This window comes from Mixophyes fleayi, chromosome 4 (genome assembly GCF_038048845.1).
Source record: "Mixophyes fleayi isolate aMixFle1 chromosome 4, aMixFle1.hap1, whole genome shotgun sequence".
In the NCBI taxonomy this organism is placed as follows: domain Eukaryota; kingdom Metazoa; phylum Chordata; class Amphibia; order Anura; family Limnodynastidae; genus Mixophyes; species Mixophyes fleayi.
The window spans coordinates 185,282,612-185,308,247 of record NC_134405.1 but is presented as its reverse complement, the minus strand read 5'-3'; the positions used below and the strand labels follow the sequence as shown (position 1 = coordinate 185,308,247).

The following is a 25,636-nucleotide window of genomic DNA, read 5'->3' as shown; positions in this document are numbered from 1 at the left end:
AAGAGGCCGAGACGAAGACTGACACCTGTGAGACCCGCAGTTTCCCAGACTGTGGTCTACAATGCAACATTTACGTTACGGTCATCGGGTCCCTGGAATCAGCTTTTTCACTGCTGATCAGGTGACCTGTCAGGAGGCCCATTAAGTAGAAGGATGCGGCAAATAAGCGCTGAAACTATGCTTGTACCCTCTGTTGTGAGAGAAAACCGCTCGTTAAAATATCTGTGAAAATTTAAGAATAAATAAATTACATAAACTATAAATGATGCCCTACTCCTTGGGCACTAAAAAAACCTTGAAGATCCTCTGTACAGGGGGCATAAAGGGGTGGGTGTGGTCCAGACAAGTTTTTTTTTTTAGTGCTTACTCCCAGCACAGCGCTTTCTACGCCCAAGGTGAGCAGTGTCCTCCAAATGGAATGAATATGAAGCATATATATTTGACAAACTCTATCTCTAGTATAATTTAGAAAATGGCAAACAATATTCTAACCTCAAGTTGTTTAAGTCACTCTCCCAATCCACTTTGTGTTGTTCCAACAAAGAGCTCAGTTCTCTGTTTGTTTCCATAAGTTCCTGCATTTCTTTCCGCTCGTTATGCAGTTTTTTCACTTCTCGTGACAGTAGAGAGCGCTGTCCTTTTTCTTTTTCTATTACTCTTTCATACTCATGAATAATATTTTGGATTTTCAAGGAGTTCAGATTATCTGCATGATAAAATCACAATGGTTTTTCCTTCTACTCAAAAAGCCCATTATGCACTGTATTATTCATAGTTTATCTTATTTATTACGGTTATTGAGAAGACACTACAATACAATACAGGGTTGAAGAGCAAACACTTACAGGAAGAAGGTCGTAGATGTGAGAGAGTAAGGCAAAACTGTTGTGTCTATACATCTAGTAACATTAAAATCGTTTCTTTATAGGGTGCCACAGATTCCTTAGTGCAGGACAATGCTTACTACTATCCAATCACATTTTTATTACCTTGGCCATCATGACCGAGTTGCTCGATCAGCAACATGGCATTTCTGAAAGTTGAAGTAGGTAATTCATAATCCTCACTGGCAGTGTCAGAGGAATGCGAGAAGTCACTCATATCATCTCTCATCTGAATGAAACAAACATTCATTTTTATTGTTTTTTTTCTTTTATTGCGTTTGTCCCTTGGCTGTCACAAATGCCAACAAACCTAGGTTTACTGAATATTACGCATATAAACAGTTTAGTACTTGGTTCAGAAAAATAAAATACAATATATGGTTATAGCAATCATACCTAGGATATATAAATATACAATTTACCTTGTGCTTTTCATCAACATGTTTACCAGTTAGCCTGAAATAAATAAGAAACATTTATATCCCAACTGTTATGCTCCCTTGTAGAAAATCTGTTCACGAAATTATTATAATCACCACAAAACGTACATATTATTATACTCTGTAGACCAAAAGTCTTCTACAGGAGTCATTGGACAGCAGTAGATTTGTGCAACAGTAAGAAAAGAGTGGGCAAGAATAATAAAGTGACTGGCAACCATGTCCTAACTGTAGTAACATGTAACTAGTGTGTTTGAGGAAACGGGGTGCTATTGCACTGAGAACTTTGTATTCATCACCCATTTCTCACGGTTTTATATACTTTTTAATCCTTGGCCCAGTCTAAGTATATAAACCAGAGCATTGGTGTATTATTTCATGCTCTTAGGTACATTTTGCCCTTGCCATTACCTGCAATATTGTATGTAGTATAAATATAAAGAATATTGCCATACTGTGTGAAAATAACCGGACAGCAGCAGCCATTTTGCTTGTGTTAGCTAATGTAATTACTATTTGTCTCAAATGTCCATTGTTATGAGGTGCAGCTTAGATTTGGTTTGTAATCAGAACAATGTCTGAGTTAACTAGCTGGCAGCCCATGTTAATTAGCTAGGTCAACAGGTAATCTGAGAGGTAATGAGGTTAGAACTTCTAAATGATATGTAATGTGCCTCCTCAGTAATATATTGGCTGAAATAGCATAGAAAAATATATCAATATAAATGTTATTGCATCAAAATGTATCACCGATTCAGATGGCGTAACACTGCTGATACAATGTGTCAAAAGTCTTAATTGTTTCATGTAAGCGTGCAGTGTCATTCCCTGCTGTAATATTGTAACCCCATGTTTAGTGTATCCAGTCAAAACAGCTAATTGAGTCAAGCCATTCCGTTGTATAATCAAAGTAGCAGAGATTGTATGTCTAACTGCTAAAGTGTACAATGAGAGACCCCTGCTGTAAGGGGGAGGTTTGAGGCATTTGACCCTACTTCCTGTGTATACAGTGAAGAATATATAGTGAGCGGGGAGCTATTGTAGCTTGGAGGATCCTGGTGTACAAGACATCAGCGAAAAGGCATTGTGGTGCCGCTGGAGGAAACCCTACCAGGACAGGGTCTGTGTGAGCCAATAACTGTTTTGCTAATCGGTAGTGGTAATATTGCGGGAGGATAAGACTCTGAAAGAGACTGAGATTATTACTTTGGAGTGCTGAATGCAAGAGGCTGCTGGAGGATACATGCTACCATTTACCCTGTATCTTGTGAACGTCTTGTGGTGTTGTGCTGTCGTAATAAAGCCTTATTTTGGATATATTCTGGTCTACCCGAGTGAGTTGAATCTCACAGAGGGTAACTGCCATGCCAGCTAAGGATGGTATCCTCACAGTGTGATTTTAATAGGTCATACCTATTTTCAGTGCTATTATAGCCAATGCAAACCAGATAGATACATAGCACATTGGTATTAAACATCTTGTGTTCCCTATGAATGATGTATGCAATGCTCGTGGGGCCAGCACTAAAGGAATTTAACGTTTCTGATCCCACCATTGGACCACCAAGCTGCTATCAACAGCTTGGGCCCGGGCGGCAACAAATAAGTCCTTCCTAACTTTTGGTATTAGAAATAAATTTCCATCACTGATATGAAATTCTATTTTTAAATAAAAAACAAAAAAAAAACAAAAAAAACCCCAAACAAACAAAAAAACACATCATCAAGGTGACTTACACAGAACATGTATTTTTTTTTTTTTTTAAATATTCTTTTAAGAAAAATTAAAAATTATGGCATATTTTTTTTTTTTTTTATACAAGTGCGTGCTATCTGTATAAAAAGCACTAGTTTTGGCATTAATCTATACTACACCCATTTTGCATCATGAGAATGCATTTTTTACTTGCATACCTTGAATATAACTTTAAACTGGTGCTTTTTTTTTAAATTCAATATGACTTATAACTACAGTAGGTTTCTTGTTCAGATATAATTTAAATAAAACCTGATAAATCTATAGTATATTTATAATGAGTAAGGTCACTTTCAGCTCTTCCAAACAGTATATAAGACATATTACTGTACCTCCCACCATCTCCTTTTGATGTTTCACTTAGGCTGCTGTCATCAAATGCATCATGCACATCTCCATTCACTGAACGCTCTTTAGAATGCACTTTGCCACCAGCTTGCACAACTACAGCTCTGAAGTCTAATCCAGATTTTATGTTTTCAGATGGAAAAAGGTCATTTTTCCTAGACACAAAACATAAAAGATCGTCACAAAAATGCGATTGCAGAGAACTTTTTATTAGGATAATTTTTTTTTTAAAGATTATCACACGTTTGCATCATCACATAGTGATCAAAGATACCATTACATTTTTTAAAGCAGCGAGTTCTTATGAACCAGTGTATGTATGATGGCTGCCAAGGTATGGTGGTGGTGGTGGTGGGGGAAGGGGGGAGGGAGTTCCAGCCCTTCCAAATGTAGCAATATGGAAACAATTCCCAATGCGCCTGTGAGTATGTTAAAGAAATTGTAGAAAAAACTGAATAAATGGATATAAATAAATGTATTATATATAAACTGAGCAGCAATGTGTAATACAACATAGAGCAGTGCACTGATAAAGCATGTGGAAGACATACATTTATTGATATCCATTTAACATACTCACAGGCGCCTTGGGAATTGTTTCCACATTGCCCCATTACATTTTCTGCCCAAAGCACTCAAACAGCTCTTAGAATTAAAGTGCAAGTCAAAATGTTAGATATGGGCAACATCATCCTTTTTGTCTACTGCACCAGTTCCCATAAGTCTCCGTAATTGAGCTATAGACGTAGCAAGCATCCAACTAGCTTTTGATGCTGGAAAATTCTGCTGTCATCGTGTAGTCCATGCAGTACAATTTTTCCATGCGTAATGTTAACATTAAACAGCAGACGTTTGATAAATTTTACTTGGGATATCATGGCCTAATAGTTTGCTGTTGAATCATGAAAAATGTGGTTGCAGGAAGAACAGTAGTTTACACTGAATGAGAGATGCTGGCAATAATAATTAACACTTAATTTAATCTTCAATGAATGAATTAGCAGCTACTGTGGTCTGAGTGGAGGTAACTGTCAGTCACTTTTCAGCGCTGAGCTAGTAGCCTCCTGTAAGGGGTCTTTTTAATGTAACACCTCCGCCATAGAGGAACCAGTATCATCTTAGACTTGGGTCTTACAATCACATACACAATATGTATATTTCTTCCAACCAATTACACAGATTCTTGTATATAGCCATACATTACAAATAGATGATCATATATACAGGTTAGCTAGAGTAAACCTTACTGTACAAATGCAGCATGCTTCTCCTAAAGTAACGATGAGATGTGGAAACACCCAAAGCACTCAACAACCCTGACCCCTCTGTTTGATATCAATGGTAGAAAGTGGGATGTTGAGTGCAAACAGCACAATCAACACGTAATGCAAGTGTTGTTCAGTTGTCCCTATTGTGTAACAGAAATGTGCTCCACCTGTACAGTACTGGCAGGCATGCCAGCTTCAATTTGATTTCATTTATTTTGTATCCATTCGTGCTTCCTTTCAGAAAAAATTAAATGTCAACAATTGATAGGGGCTTACAGTAATAGACTTTCTTTTCCATTTTACAGAACAAAAGAATTATAGAGATTGAGTTATATCAACATTTTAAAATAAAATAAATTGTACAGGCAACTAACTCAAGGCAGCACCATTCACTTGATATAGTTACCCTTTACGCAATCTGGCTTTTGATTCTGTTATTAGCTGAATATTTGGTTTTGCTTCTAGATTGTGGTCACCGGAGCCTTTGAACTCTTCCAGTTCCCTCTGTCTGCTTCGATTAGTCTCTTTTCTGCTCTATAGAAACGTATAATAAAATAAGGCGAGTTACATTTCCAGGTTAGTATGCTCATGTACAGAATGGAAATGAATGAAGCAAAGTGCAGCACATAAAACAAAATCACAGGATAATGGATTCTACCATTTATTAGAAATGAATGAAAAAATTACTAGACACTGAATACAGTGAAAGCCCAATTAAGAGGATATGACAAGAATTATGTTTCACGGGTAGATTGATGCATAAAAAAAACGTTGAAGGTGACAATGTTACTGAAGCACACAGCAGAAGGATAGTGTAGTGATGAGATGGCACACAAACAAGTCCACATTGTAGGCTCTTTTGAAACCTCTTACTACTGGGTAATAGCAACAAACATTAAAGTTAATTTAATGTTCAGAGAGAAGCAGAGAAATAGGGTCGGAAGTATGAAAACCTCTACCTCTTTCTGTAGCTGTGTTCTCTCTTGTGATAAATTCTGGAACATCAATTGTAGCATTCCTACCTCGCTCTTAAACCTTCTCCTATCTTGCTCCAGTTGTTTATCCAGAATCTTGTTAGATACTTCATTAGAAAAGGGCTGGGACACATTTTTCCCGTCCGGATGACTTTGTAGATTTTGAAAGTCAAGAATATGCTGACGCTGCCAAACATCTTTACATTGTTCGGTTTCATTTCCATTTTTCAGAGAAGGCACATTTTTTTCAGCATGTAATAAAATATCACCTAACTGTCCAGAGCTTGGATTTGACAAATCCTCCCCTAGCCCTTCAGATAATAAAAATGTATTTCCCAAATGACTTTGCTTAGGAAGAGTAGAAGCTCCAAAATTAAATTCAGAACTGTTATTTTTGAACGACGGATGCTTTTCTTTTTCTACTAAAGAAAAAGGATCTGCCCCATTTTCTACATTACTCGGCATATATATATTCTGCTCTTGAGATCTGTTTCCAGTCTTACTGCTCCAATCACTGGAATCACTAATTTCAATACTTTTGTTTCCCTTATCTACAGTAAATGGAAATGTTACTGTATGGCTTGATTTTTGAACTTCAGCTACTGGCTGATGTTCCTCCGAGGCTATAGTTTGCTTTTCTCGTGCTGAATGTTCATCTCCAGCATGCAAACTAAGGGGGCACTCCTGCTTTTCACTTTTAATGGTCTTTGAAACAGGCTTTTTGTTCGTTTTAGAAATTTCCCCAAATTTTTTCTTCAGCTCAGCAGTAACATCTTTGAAATGAATTTTCACATCTTTTTTCTCATTGGTAACCCACATTTTTTCATATCTTTCCTCCCAAGGTGCTTCCGAATCAGAGGAAGACTCCTGGTTGTTTTCAAGATTTTGTGCTAAAAGTGGGTTTTCGTGCTGCTGTTGTAAGATTTTCTCATTGCCAACATGATTAACCAGTTCAGGATTGGATGGCAAGTTGGACGTCATTAACATATGTTCATTCTCCAATACACATATGAATATAAAACAAATTAAGACCATAAAGAAAAGTTACACGACGTGTACATTTACGATCAACACTAAGCACACAATCACCAAAAATATTTAAAGTGTTTATAATTAATGTATCTGAGCATGACCTGTAAGTTTGTTTCTGGACACAATTCCCCATTTCAAGCTCAAATCACACAATGGCATGACAAACAGAAAGCAACATGTGCATGCAACCAATTCCAAAAAGATGGTGAGGTTTTGTTTGTTTTAATATACTTTTCCTGATCTATAATTACAAGGCACTTTAATCTGACATCTTGCATATTATTAAGAAGCAATATAAATATCTATAATTAAAAATGGAATTGTGATTCTTTGCAAGATGCTATGTTCACCAGTTTTTGTTTTTCCCCCATATAGGCATATGGTTCCTATATGTGTATGGGGTAATGATTACTTTTAACTCTGCAAGAAAATATTTGAAATTAACTACACCATGTCATGTTTTTTTACAAGTTTTGCAAGACTTTATTTACCGTATAAACAAAGTAAACACATGCTTATGGTAAACAGTGTTCAAAGGCAATATTCAAATGATTTCATGTAAAAGTTCTGGCTAAAAGGACGCAGACATGTGGGGTGTATAGTTGCTATTTAAGACAGCTTGCAACTAACTATAATAATCATGAAAAACACTGTATAACTGTTTATACTATTACTATAACTCAGTGATGGACAATGTGAAACACTTTGGTGGCTACATGATGTGGTCCTCTACCCTTCAAAAGGGCCACACATTACCCTTAATCGCAGTAATAGGTTAAAACCATACATTTAATCAATGAAAGAGACCTATCTGTTAAACCATATGAGCAGGCATTTTAATCAAGTTAAAAGTTACAACAAACAAATCTGACAATAAGCCACAAAGGAGCTGGGGGCCGCAGGTGAAGGCTCAGAGGGCCGTCTGTTTCCCGTCACTGATATAACTGGTGCCGTCCTACTACTTTTTGTTTTGAACTGGATTAAAAATAGCATTACATTTGGATTAAATGTGCTTAACAGAGAACATTGTGTATGAAAAGATAGCCAATAAGTATGTGCATTTTTTTTTTCAGTAAGTCCAAAACGGATATATAAAAACAAACTTAGATGGCCTTGCTTCATGAGAACTGCAAACTAACACCCATTTGTATCAATAGTTTTAGGGGCAGATTCAATTCTCCGCATTGTTCTTTACATCATTATTGTAACTACAATAATAGATGCGCATTGTTGGTTAGTGCGGTAAGTTCAATGCTGATTTTTGCTCACAGCTCTGTGAGCCGAGAACAAAAATCTGCGTTAAAAATCACCGTACTAATGATAATGATGCACGCCCTGTGTTGTTCTAAAGAATACGGGAATTGAATCTGCCCCCAAGGGGCATATTCAATTACTTTCCTGGATCACGGCTACGCGCTGCCTCGCACAAAAAGTGCAATTACGGTATCGCTATATCGCAGATTTCCCTTCGCAACCCTATGGGATGCAAAGAGAAATTTGCGGTGTAGCACTATCGGGAAGGAGGCGGCCCTGCGTAGCCGCGATCCCATAAGGTAATTAAATATGCCCCTAAGGGGCATATTCAATTTTTGGTGTTTTCCGCCGCGGAAAAAGTAAACGGTATTTACGTGCACTATTACCGTAATGACGGTAATAGTGCGCAGGGCGCGTTACTTTAGGCTGTAAGGCTAACAATTGAATATGCCCCTAAGGGGGGTATTCAATTGACGGTGTGATCGCCGAAAATCGAGCGCTCGAAAAATATTACCGTTAATATGGTAATCTGCACGTAAAAACCGTTAATACGGTAATTTACTCGCTGGATTTCAGCTCAGGGAGCTGCGAGCTGAAATTCAGCGAGTAATTACCGTATTAACGGTAATATTTTTCGAGCATTTGAATTTTGCCGATCACACCATCAATTGAATACCCCCCTTGGGGGGGTATTCAATTGTTGGGCTTGACGGGCGAAAAACTTGCTCTCTAAAACTATTACCGTTAATACGGTAAAATTGCACTTAAAAACCGTTCATACGGTAATTTACTCGCTGAATTTCAGCTCGCAGCTCCCATGAAATTCAGCGAGTAATTACCGTATTAATGATAATAGTTTTAGAGCGCGAGTTTTTCGGCCGTCAAGCCAAACAATTGAATACCCCCCTTAGTGTCTTAAAGCTCTTGAAATAATATACAGTGCTATGTAAAATAAACTGGATCATAATTAATAATACTTTTATAATATTGCTACAAGTAAGACTTACCAGTATATCATCATTGTCTTGGGAAGGTATTATCCTATTTAATAAACCTATAGAAAAAAAAAAAAGGTATGATTAGATTATCTCAAGCAAACATTTCATTTGCAAACCTGTATATTGATAGAAATTTTATTAAATTCTTACACTTCTATAAATATCTCTGCCCAAAAGTTTTAAAACTTTACATAACAACCTTTGGACAAACTAAAAGTTAAGACACCACAATACAAGAAGAGATTTCTGGGACATGGCAGCCTTGTGTGTCCACTGGGTTGGCTGACATAAAAATCATACTTTTAGCCCTTACCTGTCTTCTTGGTTATTTTTGTTGAACATAGTCTATAAGCTGATAACAAGAACATATCGGCAATATTGTGAAAAATAAATTCTTTTGATTGAAGCATAAACTACATTAAAAGATACTTCTTTGTGTGGGTCCATAGGATAACTTTTTGAGAACTAATGTACTTTTACCATTGGCTTGCTTTAAACAAATGTAGTTAGAAACAGAGCTATGTGAATCAGACTGCTGCAATCCTCAAAATAATAAAGTATTATATCACTACATTTGCCACATTCACCATTATAGATTTCCAATCTATTAAGATCAGCAAATACAAATTGTTTACTCAAATGCGCAAAAATATTTCATGCTTAAATTTGTAATCTGCAGAGATTGTGGTGTTTCCACTTAAAAATTCAATGAAACCTAAAATTTAGCCACAGACATACTGTATATAGATATAGTCTTCTTTTGAGTGGCTTGCTTGCATATTGTTCCTAGAAGTGTATCTTGGAAATATCCCAGAATATTGTTTTAGTGAGGCTGTTTCTACAGCCCATCAGTTGCTGCCCTCAAATACCTATCTTTTGTGTTAGTACAAGCTTGTGACACGCTGTAAAAAACAAGCGATTCTTGTGTTAACACAATAGAGTGTCATGTCAATAGTAAAAATATAATCTACTTAGAAAGAGAAGCTTGCAAATCACCAACTATACCCACTGGTTTATTAAAAGTGCCCAAATAGTGTAAATATAGCTAAATATAGTCACAAGATTTTCCTATTATTTGGATGAATGTAAAAACACTCAGTTACACAGTGTGGTAAATTCAACAAATAAAATCCCATCATAGAGTGAAAACATACAATCAAACTAATCTGAAGCATTTACCATTTTCATTGTTCATATGATCTTCATGTTCGCCCTCTGGTACAGAATGCAAGGGCAGGGGAGGCGAAGCTGCAGAGCCTTGTTTTGATGCAACATTATCAGACACGGTCTGTGAAGATGTGTTTTCATTCAATTTGTGGTGGGACTGACTCACACTCTTTGGGACATGGCTTACGTGTTTAAGTGAATGGCTTGTTGAGTCCCAATCTGATTCATCTAAAAGTAGAAAAATTGAAAATCTAATGTATTAAATTTATTGGATTAATGGTCTTGGCAACTTAGCATTTAAATTAATGTTTATTTGAACATTTTTTTTTAACCATTTATTCCCTACATTGGGGTACAGCATACTGGCATGGAGTTAGCATACAACAGCTTTTTCCGCATTTTTATTCTCTTAAAATAAACATGTTTGCAAATGTTGCCATTTTAGAAACAGACTTAACTTGTACAGATCACACAATCAATATATGCTTCAATAACAGAAAAACCACCACCAGGAGACCAGACTATGGAGTCTATTTATTACTTAAGTTTTGCCCCGTTTACCATCGTAACGATGATAAAAATCAGTTTCCGCATGGTTCATGTCTTAATAAATAGACCTCTATAACTGGTAGAAATAGCTGCCTTTTTCAGAGTGGATTGTTTCCCCTGCCAGGGCAAATGGGAATTTTATACTTCTGTTAAATAAATTTCATGGAACCCATTGATGGACACCGACACCATGAGGTATAGAGGCTCAAATTAGGACACTGGAACTTTAATAAAAAAAATAATCTTGTCATAGCTATTGCTCCTCTAGGCAACTGCGCTATTTTACTAATGAAGCCCCACAGGACAGAACCAAAGAGAAAGCAACCAAGAAAGAAACAACAACCTGTCTGAAATCAGTTAACAGGAGAACTAGAGTGTAAAGTGGTGGGCATTCAGTGTCCCCCGATGGATTCAGAGAAATTTATTTAATAGGAGTATAAAAATTCAGTTCTCTCATTCATCCAAATGTGGGACAGTGAGAATTTGGGGACATCCCAAAGCTGCCCCTCCAGGTGGGTACACTCACATAGTCGCTGTTCTCTGCACCCTCCATCCAGAATTTGTCCTACAACCAAAAACATTTAACTTGGGAAAAAAAACCCTCTATAAATGTGGTCCCCCCCACCACCTAGCTGCTCAACTGAAGCCATGCGTTGCCCATACAGCACTCCCTGATCTGGTACAATGCACCTGCAAATTGTAAAGAACCGGTTTCCCCCACTCTAATATAAGTGTGATAAAATACAGTAATCTGCCTAGCTATAGTCTGGTTTGATGCAGGCCAACCTCTTTCAGAGCATCGTACAGGACCAGAAAATCATCAGTCTTCCTATACTCAAGTGCAATTTTGACATACGGTATATCCTTAAATGCCATGACCATATCCAACAAGTGAAGAGATCTGGCCCATTTCAATAATCAAGATCGCTTAACAGTAACTTTGAACCACCTAGGCTGAACAGATGGGTTTGAATAAAGAACAGCAATACTCTTAAATGTGTCCCCCCCTGCAAGAAGGTCTGCATCTTTGGCTAGAGTGCTAGTCTCTTCTGAAAAAAAAAACCTGTAGTGTAGAGATGTGAACCCTGAGCAAACTTTTTTAAGACCATAATCCTGTAAGAGCAAACATAGGTGATGAGCCAACTGGATCAAGTTGTTGGGAACTTCTCATTCACACAGCAATACAGGTCTTCCAGAATCTCTAATGATTAGCTGAAACAGGTTTTCTGGCTTTAAGTATGGTCTCGAAATCCCTGTCAGAGAATCCCCACTTATAAGAACCATAGTTTCAACTGCTATATTGTTAAAGCCAGTAGGGCTACTCCCTGAAGAAAAACAGTCCCCAGGTTAACAAAGCCTTTCACAACCTAGAGGAGGGAAGAGTAAAAGCTATAGCAAGATTTATTTTTTTAAAGTGCCAGTACTATCTACTACTAATTAGTGCCTCTATACCCCATGGACCAAATGTTCCCCAATTTGTATGAATGAGTTAAAGTGGTATACAGTCCTGCAAGAAGTAACTGTCAGAGCACAGATAAGGTCAACAAATTGGTTCTTTATTGCTGACAAATTCAATGACTATGTAAAGAATGGAAGCAATGTTAAAATTTGCACATTTATTTACAAAAACAATTATAGCACACATTGCCTTCACATACTTAGAATGAAATTAAAAGGTGAAACTGCCTAAATGCTTAGTATTCAGTCTGTGCTACTATTACAAAGAGATCTGTCATATTGAATTAACAGGTGCGTTTTACAATTCCCTTTATCTGGGAAACTACATTACCTTCAATATCATCTAGCCCCAAATCTGCCATGAGATCTACAAAAGACAGTTAATTATAATTAAGTATACACATGGATATTTAGATTAAAACAAAATAAAATTTATTAAAAATTATTTCCATTACCTGGCTTGTTATTTTTTTCAATTGATTTTGCCAACGAATTAGCAGAGGAACCATCATTAATTTGCAAAAACATATTCTGTGTTTTTTAAAAAACAAAACAAAAACATATATACATTACAGTAAATAATAATCTTGTTCAAGTGCATGACATTTAATTATGTAAAGACAAATACTCTAATACCTTGTCTGTTTTCAGTGCGGTACTTTTCTCAGACACCTCTGAGAGGGAAAAACATGAAACAATGTTACAATTCAATCGCACAATCCAATGGTGGCTTTATGCAAGACTATCATGCTTTGTGTGAGTAAATACCAGTAGAAGGCTTAAAAGTGAACAGTGCAAGAGAATTAGTATCGCAGGAATACAGAACATGTTACTGGTAATGCTAGCCAGTGGATTTGGCTTTTTAAAGACATGACCATACCCCTTTGCTTAAACAGCCAGCCATCATCTTGCATCTTATAGCTTCTTGATGGACTTAGAAAAGAAGGACTGTAATACATATCTAGTGAAGGAACCAGAATGCACAGTTCACAAATATCACCTATAAACACATGCAGTCTGACAATCTTTAAATCTAGCCATACATGTGAGACATAGGTCTAAATATTAAACTTTTCAGCAGCTACTATTTACGTTTTAGAATGAATTAAAACATTGTTTGATGAAAAAATATTTTTACAGATTGATAATTACCAGCTGCTCAAGGAAAACCTAAATTAAAGTGAAATGGATTTATATATTGTTTTCAGCACATAGTTACGTATAATCGCAATAAGATTGGCATCCCATACCCTCATTAGACTCTTCCGAAATACACTGCATGTGGGCCTGAACAGCAGATGGAGGCATGTCACTAGAGGATTGTTTTCTTGGGCTTTCTGAAGCAGACTAGTTTGAAAAATAGCACACAAATAAGGTGCAGCACAGTTAGTTATTGAAAAACAATATTATCCAAACACAAGCATGTACATATATCTATAATATATATAAAAAATCTAAACAGTAATATGAATGGTATGCCTAAAATTCACGTCTTTTTAACCAATGCAGTAACAGACAGGGCACTGCATAAAAGAATATTAAACTATATGATCTAGTAGACATTTGTGCATGAGCTGCAAATGCATTCATTTTTTTCTCTTTTTTTCAAAGAATATACTGGCTGCTTTTGCATTTAGCACATAAATACTGGACAGCTTTGTTTTTAAACTACAATTCAGAGCTGAGCTAGGACAACCCCCCCTTCCAACTCTAAATCTGTCCACACTTTTTAAGTTTGTCCCCCCTGCAGAGTAACATGGTTTTGCCTACAAGCAAAGTTATTCCTTTTTTGCTTCGCTTCTAGCTCTAAATGAGGCCCTATATGGTAATGAAATTATGGTTGATGTAAAACCATTAGACTATTTAGACATCAGTTCAATAAGCAATCTATAAAGTATGTACAAACTGTGCATATTAGGACTTTTATCCAAGAATATCTTCTATCCACAGCATGCTTTACATTTTACAAAATGTTGGAATCCTACCTCAGAATCCCAAGGTGATTCAACGTCATCATCCTCAAATCCCAGTTCGGACATTAAAGTAACTAATAAAAAAAAATGTTAGTGCAACTTGCTTAAGATTTACACAGGACGGTCAAATAATACAATATTTATCAATCCCAGTCCCTTGTGAATTAAAGCAGCTTTGCCATTAGATTGTCCCTTAGGATGTAAGCTCGCATGAGCAGGGCCCCTCTCCCCTCCTGTCTCCATACCGACTCTTCTGCTCCGTATTTACTCCATATGTCTGCCCAGGAGTTTCTGAAGCATTGGTACTTTGTGTTTACTGTTCTGTAATGTTTCACCCTGTATGGTCTACTGTTTGTACTATGTAAAGCGTGGCGGAAACCTTGTGGCGCCTAACAAATAAATGATAATAATAATAATTGTAGGATATTCTGACCTTCCCAGGGCTTTACATTAGGAATATGATTTATCCAAGCAGTGGAAGAGTTGGGCAGGCTAGTGCCAAGGTATTTTTGGAGGCATGACCTACAGACTGTTCTGCATAATAAATACATAGGACAATGCTTACGGCAACAAAAGCTTAAGACCTGCCCTAGCCCTTCCTATTGCCGCCATGTTTCCCTGATTTTTTCTATTTTGTTTACATCCATCTTACTTATCTTTTTTAGTAACGATTCCCATTACCAATCATTAACAGCTATTGTAATCACTATATTCTATACAAATATGTAAACACACACAAACATATACAAACCTTTTCTGCCAGCACCCTCTTCATGTAGCTTCACTGGCTCAGCAATGTCTGTTGCAACTAAATGACTTGCACCTACGTCAGCCTCATCATCAGAAGAAAACTCTCCCTGAATGAGAAAGCAAATAACATATTTAAACATCATAGGAATAATCAAGCATTTTAGTGCAAGTCTTACAGCTGTTATGGTTATTTTCATAAATTCTTTTAGCTTTCAATTCCGATTGTAAGCTAAAAGAATTGTCTAGCGAGAAAAACCACATAGAGGATGTCAGTGCTTGCCAAAGCAGTAATATTGACTTAGTAGAATCTTTTAAACACAGTTTATTTGGAATAGACTGAGAAGCACCAGCATGTTCCTTCTTAGGTTATTCAAAGAGTAGAAACAGATATAAATTAGAAGTAGATGTGTAACTTTATTACGGTTTATTATGGTAATACAAATCCACTCCACACAACTGCTTAAAAAAAATATTTTTGAACAACATGATTTTTCATAATTTAAAGTTCCGAGCCCAAACATCGTAAAAGTACTAAACCATATTCTGAAAAATGGACAGAAGCCGGTAGTCGGGAGTTAGTGGAATGGTTTCTTAAAACTCCCTTATTTGCAGTAGAGGATGGTAAACCTACTCTCTGTGGCCCCCATACTGACAGCATAATAATTTAGATAAAATTATACTAGTATTGCTAATTATTATTTCAGTAATGCTCTTGATGCACAGAGATGTTTACTCACATGGTTTCTGTATTCGCTAGTATGTATACCACCATTCAGTTTGTAATCTGAATTTACCTGGTCATTATTTTCTTCTTGCACAGAAATCTCTTCATTAGTGGTCAGATTGCTAATGGCATTACATTGCTGGGTATAATAATTTGCTTTGTTATCATGGTCTTTGGTGATATCAATGTGTTGGTCCGTTTGGTTCTGTGACTGTAAATGGCTTGTTAATGAGGTTACTTCACTTTCAATTTCATCAGGATTTTCAAGTAACCCAAATATCAGTGAAACTGGAACTTCATTACTATCTGGAATAGCTTGGGTATCTTGTGAATCCTTAGGAGGATCTTCCATGCAGTTTTGATTGCCCTTAGGAAGTTCATTATGAGAGCCTTCTTGTTTACCATGTACAATTTCTCCATGCTCTAATACAACATTGTCATCATCCAGACCATAAATTCTTTCAACATCTGGACCTTCATTTACTTTGTTTTTGGTCTCTGCTCTTTCACATGATTCACCAACTTTACATTCACAGTTATCTTCACGTTCTTTATCTGAACATCCCTCATGATCTTCGGTTTCATCATCCTCATCTTCACTTTCTTTATCTGAACATCCCTCATGATCTTCGGTTTCATCATCCTCATCTTCACTTTCTTTATCTGAACATCCCTCATGATCTTCGGTTTCATCATCCTCATCTTCACATTCTACCTCATCTAAATCTTCAGATTCATCGCCATCTTCCTCATATTGGTCACCCTCTTCTTCACATTCTTCATCATCTTCTTCCTCTTCATCCTCCTCTTGTCTATCAGTACAGCAAATATCTTCAATGCCTGACAGTTTAGTTTTAGTTTGTTCTGCTTTGTCTGTGGTTTTGTAATATTAACAGTCCATGAACAAGCCAAAAAAACAGGGGAAAACAATACAAATTAATAAAACAAATTGCAAATGATTAACAAACATTTTACCTTATTTATGCCGAGGAGGGAAGCAGAAGCCAGCTGGGAAGGGTTTGTAAAGGAACCAGGATGATGCACAGGATGAGGAAAAGAACGGGCTTGGGGAAAAAGCTTAGGAGGGGACTGGATATTCACATCTTCATCTTCACTATCATGAATAGAGTCTTCTTCACTATCTGATTTACTTTGCAGAGCAAAACCTCTAGGCTGTGCTGTGGTAAAACTACATTTTTCATTAACTATATCAAAAGAAACACAAGTCAGTAACACATTTAATGAATAAAAAAAACCAGCAACACATGGTCACATGACAACAGACTTACTAAAAATTAGTTATTTACTAACCATTTTTCTTTGTGTGCAGCAGTTGTGTCAAACTTGGTTTAGAAGTCTTCTACAAAAGACACATATTAAATAAGTTTTAACTGTACATAAGCAAACAGGTTAAATACAGCTAAATTACAAATACATTCTATAAAAATGACCAAACATACTACATATATATTTTTAGGTTTGACTCAGACAAAGCAAAACAAAATAAAACAAAATCCCCCTTTGGTGCTATTGTAGAAGGAAACATAATGAAATGAGAGGATAGGAGAAAGAATGCAAGACCAAGCAGCTACAGAATGGGATTCCTTGCACCCCCCTACACCCCCCTACATATAGAGTGGTCTGATACTTAACTACTTAATATTCGGCTTAAAAAAGTGAAATCTGAAAATATCCAATATATTCTGTATGAAGTATATTTTTCAGAAAAATATGTATGTTTCACTTCTAAATTATGTGAGGTCACTAGTATAATCACATATATCTTAACATATAGAAATAAAAAAACCTTTATTAATTCTTAAACCTCTAATAGTATATGCCAAACCTAATAGAACGTGTATAAAATGAATGATGCAACCGACTCTTTTCATAGGATAAAAAGTCAAAATAAGCATTTAATGGTTTTAAATTTTAATCGAAAACTACTTGGGGAAAAAAATATATGATAATACACAGGAATAGACTAAAATCCAGCAGCTGCCGCCTTCTCGACTCTTCAGGCAAAGGTGGTATAAAGCTCAGTCTTAAGAAATTAGAATATAGAAGTGATTTAGTAATGTGTACTGTGCCTTTAAGATTGCTTGAAATATAATGTAGAAGTCTTAAGAAAATAATGAGTATGTGGCAATGTTCCAGGAGATGTGTGGAATATGTTTAAATGGTAGCTAAGAGAAGCACTGGTAAGAAATAGTTTATTTTAGATAACATTGTAACTCGTAGTGTTTTGAAATTTACTTTCCAGGGCTAAAATGATAATGACAGATTTGTTGCCCCAATTATTTTAGACATATGGTGCCAGGTGTCATAACTTTTTGCATGCTAGAAAAAGTTTGAGTGCTATAAGAATGTGTAATCTTAATTGTAATAAACAGGACAGTTTCTATACACACAAGAGATGGTGTTGTGCTCTCTCTGTTCTCTGATCGATCAATGCATACAAAAAGAATTCCTTTGATTGGACAACAAAGTCCGTTCCGCAGGGGCAAAACCAGAGAGGGCTACATCTGTTCCAGTCAAGCAAACAGCTGACTAAAATCTGATTTTTTACTGGGAGTCGCAGCTTTCTTTCTCTGTAGGCATGTAACACATGACCATTATTCAAGTACAGGTTTACACTAAAAAAACAATATTAATCAATAAAATAGATAGATATACACACACGTCCGAACACAATGGATTATAATACGGACGATGCAAAAAAAAAGAAAAAAAAAAGCCACAATTGTGTTATGTGAAAATAATACCTCCGGACTAAACTCCAAATCATCTTCATCAGAGGAAGCCCAGGAATTATCTTTACCAGAGGCACTGCAAAAAGATAAAACACACAGACTGAAACATTCAAAGCAAAATAAATATGAATAAAAGTGAGCACAATATGACTTAAAACAGCAATTCAAATAACTCTTTTCTTTAAATAGTAAGTTAAGAATTTTTTTAAGCATGCATTTCATTTTCTTAGCTGTCCTTCTACAAATCATTATCTTGTTTTCAAAAACCTCTCTGGAGCACAGACAACTACCGGCACCAGTCACAGTCACACACACCTATCAGCATCTCATGTAATGATAGTGAAGGGAGAAGGAGGGGAAGGTTTTACAGAGCAGAGCGAGATAAGAGGGGTGTTCCAAAGACTCTCTGCTCACTACTACTAATTATAAATCAGCAGCATGAAGAAACAAACCAAGGAAAAATGGTAATTACCAAGATTCCATTTATACCATGACACAGTAAGGTTTAAAATGAGGTGTTTATTTATGCGATTACTACTTTAAATATTTAGCAAAAGAAATGAAGAGACATTGAACAAAATATAAATATATACAGTGCCTCCGGAAAGTATTCACAGCGCTTCACTTTTTCCACATTTTGTTATGTTACAGCCTTATTCCAAAATGAAATAAATTCCTTTTTTCCCTCAAAATTGTACACACAATACCCCATAATGACAATGTGAAAAAAGCTTTTTTGAGTTTTTTGCAAATTTATTAAAAGTAAAAAACAAAAATAAATAAATCACATGTACATAAGTATTCACAGCCTTTGCCATGAAGCTCAAAATTGAGCTCAGGTGCATCCTCTGATCATCCTTGAGATGTTCCTACAGCTTAATTGGAGTCCACCTGTGGTAAATTCAGTTGATTGGACATGATTTGTAAAGGCACACACCTGTCTATATAAGGTCCCACACTTGACAGTGCATGTCAGATCACAAACCAAGCATGAAGTCAAAGGAATTGTCTTTAGACCTCAGAGACAGGATTGTCTCTAGGCACAAATTTGGGGAAGGGTACAGAAAAATATCTGCTGCTTTGAAGGTCCCAATGAGCACAGTGGCCTCCATCATCCGTAAATGGAAGAAGTTCGGAACCACCAGTACTCTTCCTAGAACTGGCCGGCCATCTAAACTGAGTGAACGGGGGAGAAGGGCCCTAGTCAGGGAGGTGACCAAGAACCCGATGGTCACGCTGTCAGAGCTACAGCATTCCTCTGTGGAGAGAGGAGAACCTTCAAGAAGGACAACCATCTCTGTAGCAATCCACCAATCAGGCCTGTATGGTAGAGTGGCCAGACGGAAGCCACTCCTTAGTAAAAAGCACATGGCAGGCTGCCTGAAGTTTGCCAAAATGCTCCTGAAGGACTCTCAGACCATGAGAAACAAAATTCACTGCCCTGATGAGACAAAGTTTGAACTCTTTGCTGTGAATGTCAGGCGTCATGTTTGGAGGAAACCAGGCACAGCTCATCACCAGGCCAATACCATCCCCACAGTTAAGCATGGTGGTGGCAGCATAATGCTGTGGGGTTGTTTTTCAGCGGTAGGAACTGGGAGACTAAGTCAGGATAGAGAAAAGATGAATGCAGCAATGTACAGAGACATCCTGGATGAAAACCTGCTCCAGAGCGCTCTTGACCTCAGACTGGGGCGACTGTTCATCTTTCAGCAGGACAACGACCCTAAGCACACAGCCAAGATATCAAATCGAGTGGCTTCAGGACAACTCTGTGAATGTCCTTGACTGGCCCAGCCAGAGCCCAGACTTGAATCCAATTGAACATCTCTGGAGAGATCTGAAAATGGCTGTGCACCGATGCTTCCCATCCAACCTGATGGAGCTTGAGAGGTGCTGCAAAGAGGAATGGGCGAAACTGCCCAAAGATAGATGTGCCAAGCTTGTGGCATCATATTTAAAACGACTTGAGGCTGTTATTGCTGCCAAAGGTGCATCAACAAAGTATTGAGCAAAGGCTGTGAATACTTATGTACATGTGATTTCTTAGTTTTTTATTTTTAATAAATTTGCAAAAATCTCCCAAAAACTTTTTTCACATTGTCATTATGGGGTATTGTGTGTAGAATTTTGATGGAAAAAGGGAATTTATTCCATTTTGGAATAAGGTTGTAACATAACAAAATGTGGAAACAGTGAAGCGCTGTGAATACTTTCCTGATGCACTGTAAATAAATAAAAAACAGCAGGATTGCTTTAAGGATTAATTGTTCTCCTCCCAAAAGGCAAAGCTACAGGGGATGCAATATGCGGAACCCCCACAGTTCCTAGGCACTCACCCACTGGCACAATAGGCCTTATGGTGCCGCCATTTCTGCTAGCGACGTAAAAAAGCGCTCACTGTGTCACTTTGGGCAGACAGGCATATCCAGTGAGGGTACTTGTCAGAAATGCAAACTGGAGAAGAGAGACTCTCTAAACTGTCCAAATGACCCTTCGGATTGGTTCATCGGGAAGAGACTCGCTTCATTCCAAGACAATGGTGGTGGTTATTGTTACGGACATGCCAGCGTAGGATAGAGTCTGGAACACGGAGATAGCGGTAAAAGGAATTTCCGTATAAGAACTAACAGTGAGGAGAAGTGGATGTTTATGAATCAGCTGTGTTTCTAAAAGGAGAGATGTACATTCTGGTGGTTTATTGATTACCCTCTAGTAAGTGAACTACATGAGGGCAGGATTGGAAGACTATTTATGCCAATAAGAAACGGTTTTATATATTTAAGAATTCTTACGTGTGTGTCCCTCTAGTGAACAGAGCGCTTGTCCGTTTCTCGTTTTTACTTTTGTTTGATGTACAATTCTCTAGGAGTTTAAAGTAATACAAAACTCATTGCAGCAAGTTGATAATGTCAAGTTGTATGCCTGCTATGGCTTGGCTGGATGAGTGATCATGTCCATGCAAGTACCTAAGGATCTGTTGAGGTCCCGGCCTGTCCCAAATGAAGGGGTATTGGTCCTTACAAAAGACAAAAAATAAAATAGGGTTTTTGTTTAACAAGGACATTTGAAACTTTGTGAAAATCTACATCGCCGCATACTTGCATTATCCCCTAAACTGCAGCAATAATACCGTCGCGTTTGACAGTGACGTCATCAGGTGCTGCCGGCTTCTTCTTTCATCGGAATTGTTTGAAGTCACATTTCCCAGCAGTCCTGATTGTAAGTACGTCGAGAAGGAGACGATTGCCCTTAAAATGTCAGGGTGAGTCTTGTCGGGCTAGTTAGCATCTATATGCCGACTACCACCGCTCATAAGTCGTTTCAGTGCATACAAAATTCTAAACTTTGTTTACGACAATATGGCTGTGAAAAGTCGCTGCCCGGACGGTCTTTCGTTAAATGTCTAAAACGTAACTAGTGTGTACACATTAATCGTCCGAGCGATTGGACTTTCGGTTGAAGGTAAAGTCGCTGTAGAGAACACATTGGTCGAAAAATTCTCCAGTGTGTACCTAGCCTAACAAATCAGTCTAATCTTAATCAACTTTTTCACAGATAACCCAACATAATCCTACACCTCCAGCTTCATTCAGTCACTCCACCCACCACATGCTGCAGCTCCTATTCATATTATTATTGTTTATTTATAAAGATAACCTCGTATTATGCTGTGCTGTACAGAGAACATGTAATCATTCACATCATTCCCTGCCCCACTGGAGCTTACAGTCCAAATTCCCACACACAAATTCTAGGGTCTATTTTGTCAGAAGCCAATTAACCTACTAGCAGGTTTTTGGACTGTGGGAGGAAAGCTATGCAAACACAGGAAGAACATACAAACTCCACACAAACAAGTTTCCAAAAAAACTCCAACAAAAGTCACTGCGGATGCTGTGGAGCACAGGCAGGCCAAAAACCTCTTGTCCCCTGTACCTATCCAAGCCCCTTGCCTTCCTACTAACCACCAGTTCTAAATAAGAAACAGACAGAAGTAGTGTACAACATATTGTTCTTTCCAACACTAGACAGAAACCCCATTCCCAGAGCCCCCTCACTGAATATACAGAAAACTGCCTCAGGCCCTCTGGCATCAGTGGTTGGACAACGAATTACACATTTTTAAACTTGTGTATTTTTAACGTTTGTATCTCAAAAATAGTGAAAATATAGTATAGTAAATAAGTTCTGATTTATAGTCTATGATGTAAACATACAACATAATAGTTTCATTTAGGAAGTTTGTTGCCATATTGTTCCATAAGGTGGCAGCACAACCTGGTTAAATCATCTTCCCGCCATTTTCTTTGTTTGTTACTGTGTTCCCAGAGAACTAAACCACAGTCTGCCTCAGCGCACATTTGTTGCATTTCTTAACCAAAACTAATATTTATTACAATAATTTAACGTTCATTTACATTTGTTTGAAGATTTCTTAGGTTTTTGTTATGGGGAGGGAAATGGGAAAAACTAAGGATATCAGTCCTCGAAAAGAGCGTGAAATAGAGGTTTTGCTTCAACATTCTGGTATGAATGCATATGGAATTGCACGCGCTGCTAAAGCTTCACCTCAAGAGTGTAGGAAGAATTAAGAGGAAGTTAGGAAAACTGATGATACGAACAAAGCGTTCGAACTGCAAAAGCAGTTGTAAAACTACGCCCAGACAGGACACGCTGCTCAAGAAAATTGCAACTAAGAAACAAGAATTGCCAGCGAAATGTGTGATGATGATGTGGAAGGAAGCAGGAGCCATCATTTCTTTAAAACCTGTTGGGATGTGCCTTGCAGAGTTTGGGTTTAGAACTTGTCGACTAGTCAAGAAACAGAAGTAGACACCAGCAATGAGGAAAACACCAAGTACTAGCAGAGGTATATGCTAACCTACTACATGCAAAAGCTGTTAAATAAAAAGATTAAGTTTCTATAAAAGTATTAAATATGTGTATTTGCCATTATTTTATCAAAATTTTATAAGAAACTAAACAATTCCTAATTGATTGTTCAACCACTGTATGCGCCATCAGGAATGCCTGTATAATACCAGACAAGCCTGCTGCAACTGCTAACTTTACTAAAATCATAAGATCTAGCATGTATCACAGGGACCTGGCTTAACAAAAACACAGTCCCTATCTTGGAACTGCACTTCCAACCAATTACTCTTTGATCACTTTCTTGGGGTCCTGTATTGAGCACTGGCAAATTGCTTTTAAAAAAACAACAAAAAAAACCTTGCTCATTTCAGTGTATTGCTGCACAAAGTTCTATAGATTTGTGTTTCAGAGTCCTTCTGAAAATGGGAAGAAATTGCAGACATGGCTGCTGGTCTAGTTCTAAAGCAACAAATATGTCTTATTCTGGGGAATCTAGGCAACATGTACACCCACTATGTATTTAGCAAGAATGTCCTCATTCAACCCTAGTACAAACTTCTGATCCTTTGTAAACGCCACCACTTTCTCAGTAAATGCACATATATTTCTTCCAAAGTGCATGCACTTTAGCAAATTGTGTCTCAAGCACCAATCAGGATTTTGTGCTGTACCTAGGCCGCTCTTCACTTTGTAAATGTGTTTTATTTTTAAGCATAACAATGAGTAAAAGCTATGTTCCCCAAAACTAAATGTCAGCAGTTGAGATTTTTGCCTATTACCAGGAAACGAACCTTTCTACCATAGAAAAAAAATAAAAAAATATAATAATAATAATAATAATAATAATAATAATAATCCCCGCTCCAAGAACTCTTACCGGGATTCAGATTCAGCTTGAGAAAGGTCATCATTCCCTGTAGAGAAAATAGAAAATATGTTCTAATCAACATTGGGTAAGAAATCTCTAAGATATATTGTGAACAATTGAAATATCTTATAAAATCGTCCATCATCGTCATCAATTTATATAGCGCCACTGATTTCGCATTTAATCCATGATGTTATTGCAGGGCCTAACTAAGGCGGTGCGACATGTGCCTTTACCCAGTGTGCATAAACCCCCCACCAAAATGAACAATGCTCTCTCTCTTGCACTAAAATTTCTAGTTATGTTAACTTAAATTGCTGAAAAAATATCAACACTCATGACAAACAAAATTTAAAAATAAACACTCTACAAACCACAAATTATGTACTCATGCAAAAGATAAAGGTTTTGAAACACAAAACAGCCAAAATTAAAATAATTGTCTAATTGAGTGCTATTGCATATTTTTACCACTGCCCTTCAAGCTATTGCCTTGACAATAAAGTTCTATTCTTCATCGGTCCCCATCTCAACCATGGCACTCCAAACTTGCCCACTATCTTCAAAAAAATGCCCCCTTAATGGCTCTGGAGGAAGTTAAGCACTCATGCTGACTTGCTTCACTTCAAGTTCATTTTCTTCTCTTACAGTTCTGCTCTATCACTCTCTAAATAGTCCTAATTAAAGGCTCTCATTTCTGTTCGAACCCTCCAACCCCCTCTCTCCCATTGCCTTTTTAACACCTTCAAGTCCCTCCTCTCCCCCACCCCCTTTCGCACTTGGCTACAGACTTTGCAAACCACATCACTCCCAAAATGAAGTCCACACATCAATACATCTCCTCCCATCAGTCCCTTCTCACCCACCCGCCACCCATTATCTCACTCACATCAGTACCTTTCCCATTGGAGCTTACAGTCTAAATTCCCTAACATACATACACACACACACACACACATACTAGGGTCAATTTGATAGCAGCCAATTAACCTACTAGTATGTTTTTGGAGTGTGGGAGAAAACCGGAGCACCCGGAGGAAACACACGCAAACACGGGAGAACACACAAACGCCACACAGATAAGACCATGGTCGGGAATCAAACTCATGACCCCAGTGCTATGAGGCAGAAGTGCTAGCCACTAAGCCACCGTGCTGCCCTAACAATTCTTTCAACAATAAATTCATGTCCCAAGGGACTAAATGAGGACTGAATGGTCTCAAATGCATCATACGCTATACAAAAAGGTAAAAGCGCTAGCATCTTCTGGAAAAAAAACAGACTATAGAGTTCTGAACTTTTAGGGAATGCCATTTCAATCCATTATATAAGCCATCCTGTAGGAAAAATATGAAACTGGTCAGTTGAAAAGAAGTTGGCAGAAAGTTCTTATTTTTGCACCAAGAAACATAGGTCCTCCAGATCTTCTGATTTTTTTTTTTTGCCAAAACAGGCTCTGAGTATGGTTCCAATCACCCTGTCGGAAAACTCTTTCTTCTTAATAATCATGGTATAAATGTCACGCTGTTAAAACCAGACACACTAAGCCCTGATGGTGAAAC

At 37.4% G+C, this 25,636-nt stretch overlaps 1 protein-coding gene across 2 annotated transcripts in view; it reads right to left on the bottom strand.

Moving 5' to 3' along the window:
- ANKRD26 (ankyrin repeat domain containing 26) overlaps positions 1–25,636 on the bottom strand; it is an 88,605-nt gene that overhangs the window by 34,152 nt on the left and 28,817 nt on the right. The window contains exons 7-25 of one of the 2 annotated variants that reach the window (XM_075208968.1): positions 24,084–24,120; positions 18,341–18,404; positions 16,887–16,935; positions 16,551–16,780; positions 14,853–14,958; positions 14,114–14,175; positions 13,379–13,475; positions 13,009–13,089; positions 12,765–12,802; positions 12,584–12,659; positions 12,460–12,495; positions 10,134–10,349; positions 8,964–9,010; positions 5,656–6,666; positions 5,103–5,230; positions 3,413–3,583; positions 1,307–1,340; positions 990–1,113; positions 493–706 (exon numbers count right to left, since the gene is read on the bottom strand). In XM_075208968.1, the coding sequence (XP_075065069.1) occupies positions 493–706; positions 990–1,113; positions 1,307–1,340; positions 3,413–3,583; positions 5,103–5,230; positions 5,656–6,666; positions 8,964–9,010; positions 10,134–10,349; positions 12,460–12,495; positions 12,584–12,659; positions 12,765–12,802; positions 13,009–13,089; positions 13,379–13,475; positions 14,114–14,175; positions 14,853–14,958; positions 16,551–16,780; positions 16,887–16,935; positions 18,341–18,404; positions 24,084–24,120 (2,821 nt within the window). Of the gene's footprint in view, positions 1–492; positions 707–989; positions 1,114–1,306; positions 1,341–3,412; positions 3,584–5,102; positions 5,231–5,655; positions 6,667–8,963; positions 9,011–10,133; positions 10,350–12,459; positions 12,496–12,583; positions 12,660–12,764; positions 12,803–13,008; positions 13,090–13,378; positions 13,476–14,113; positions 14,176–14,852; positions 14,959–15,588; positions 16,449–16,550; positions 16,781–16,886; positions 16,936–18,340; positions 18,405–24,083; positions 24,121–25,636 lie in introns of both variants that reach the window. The other variant, XM_075208967.1, reaches the window with a different exon arrangement.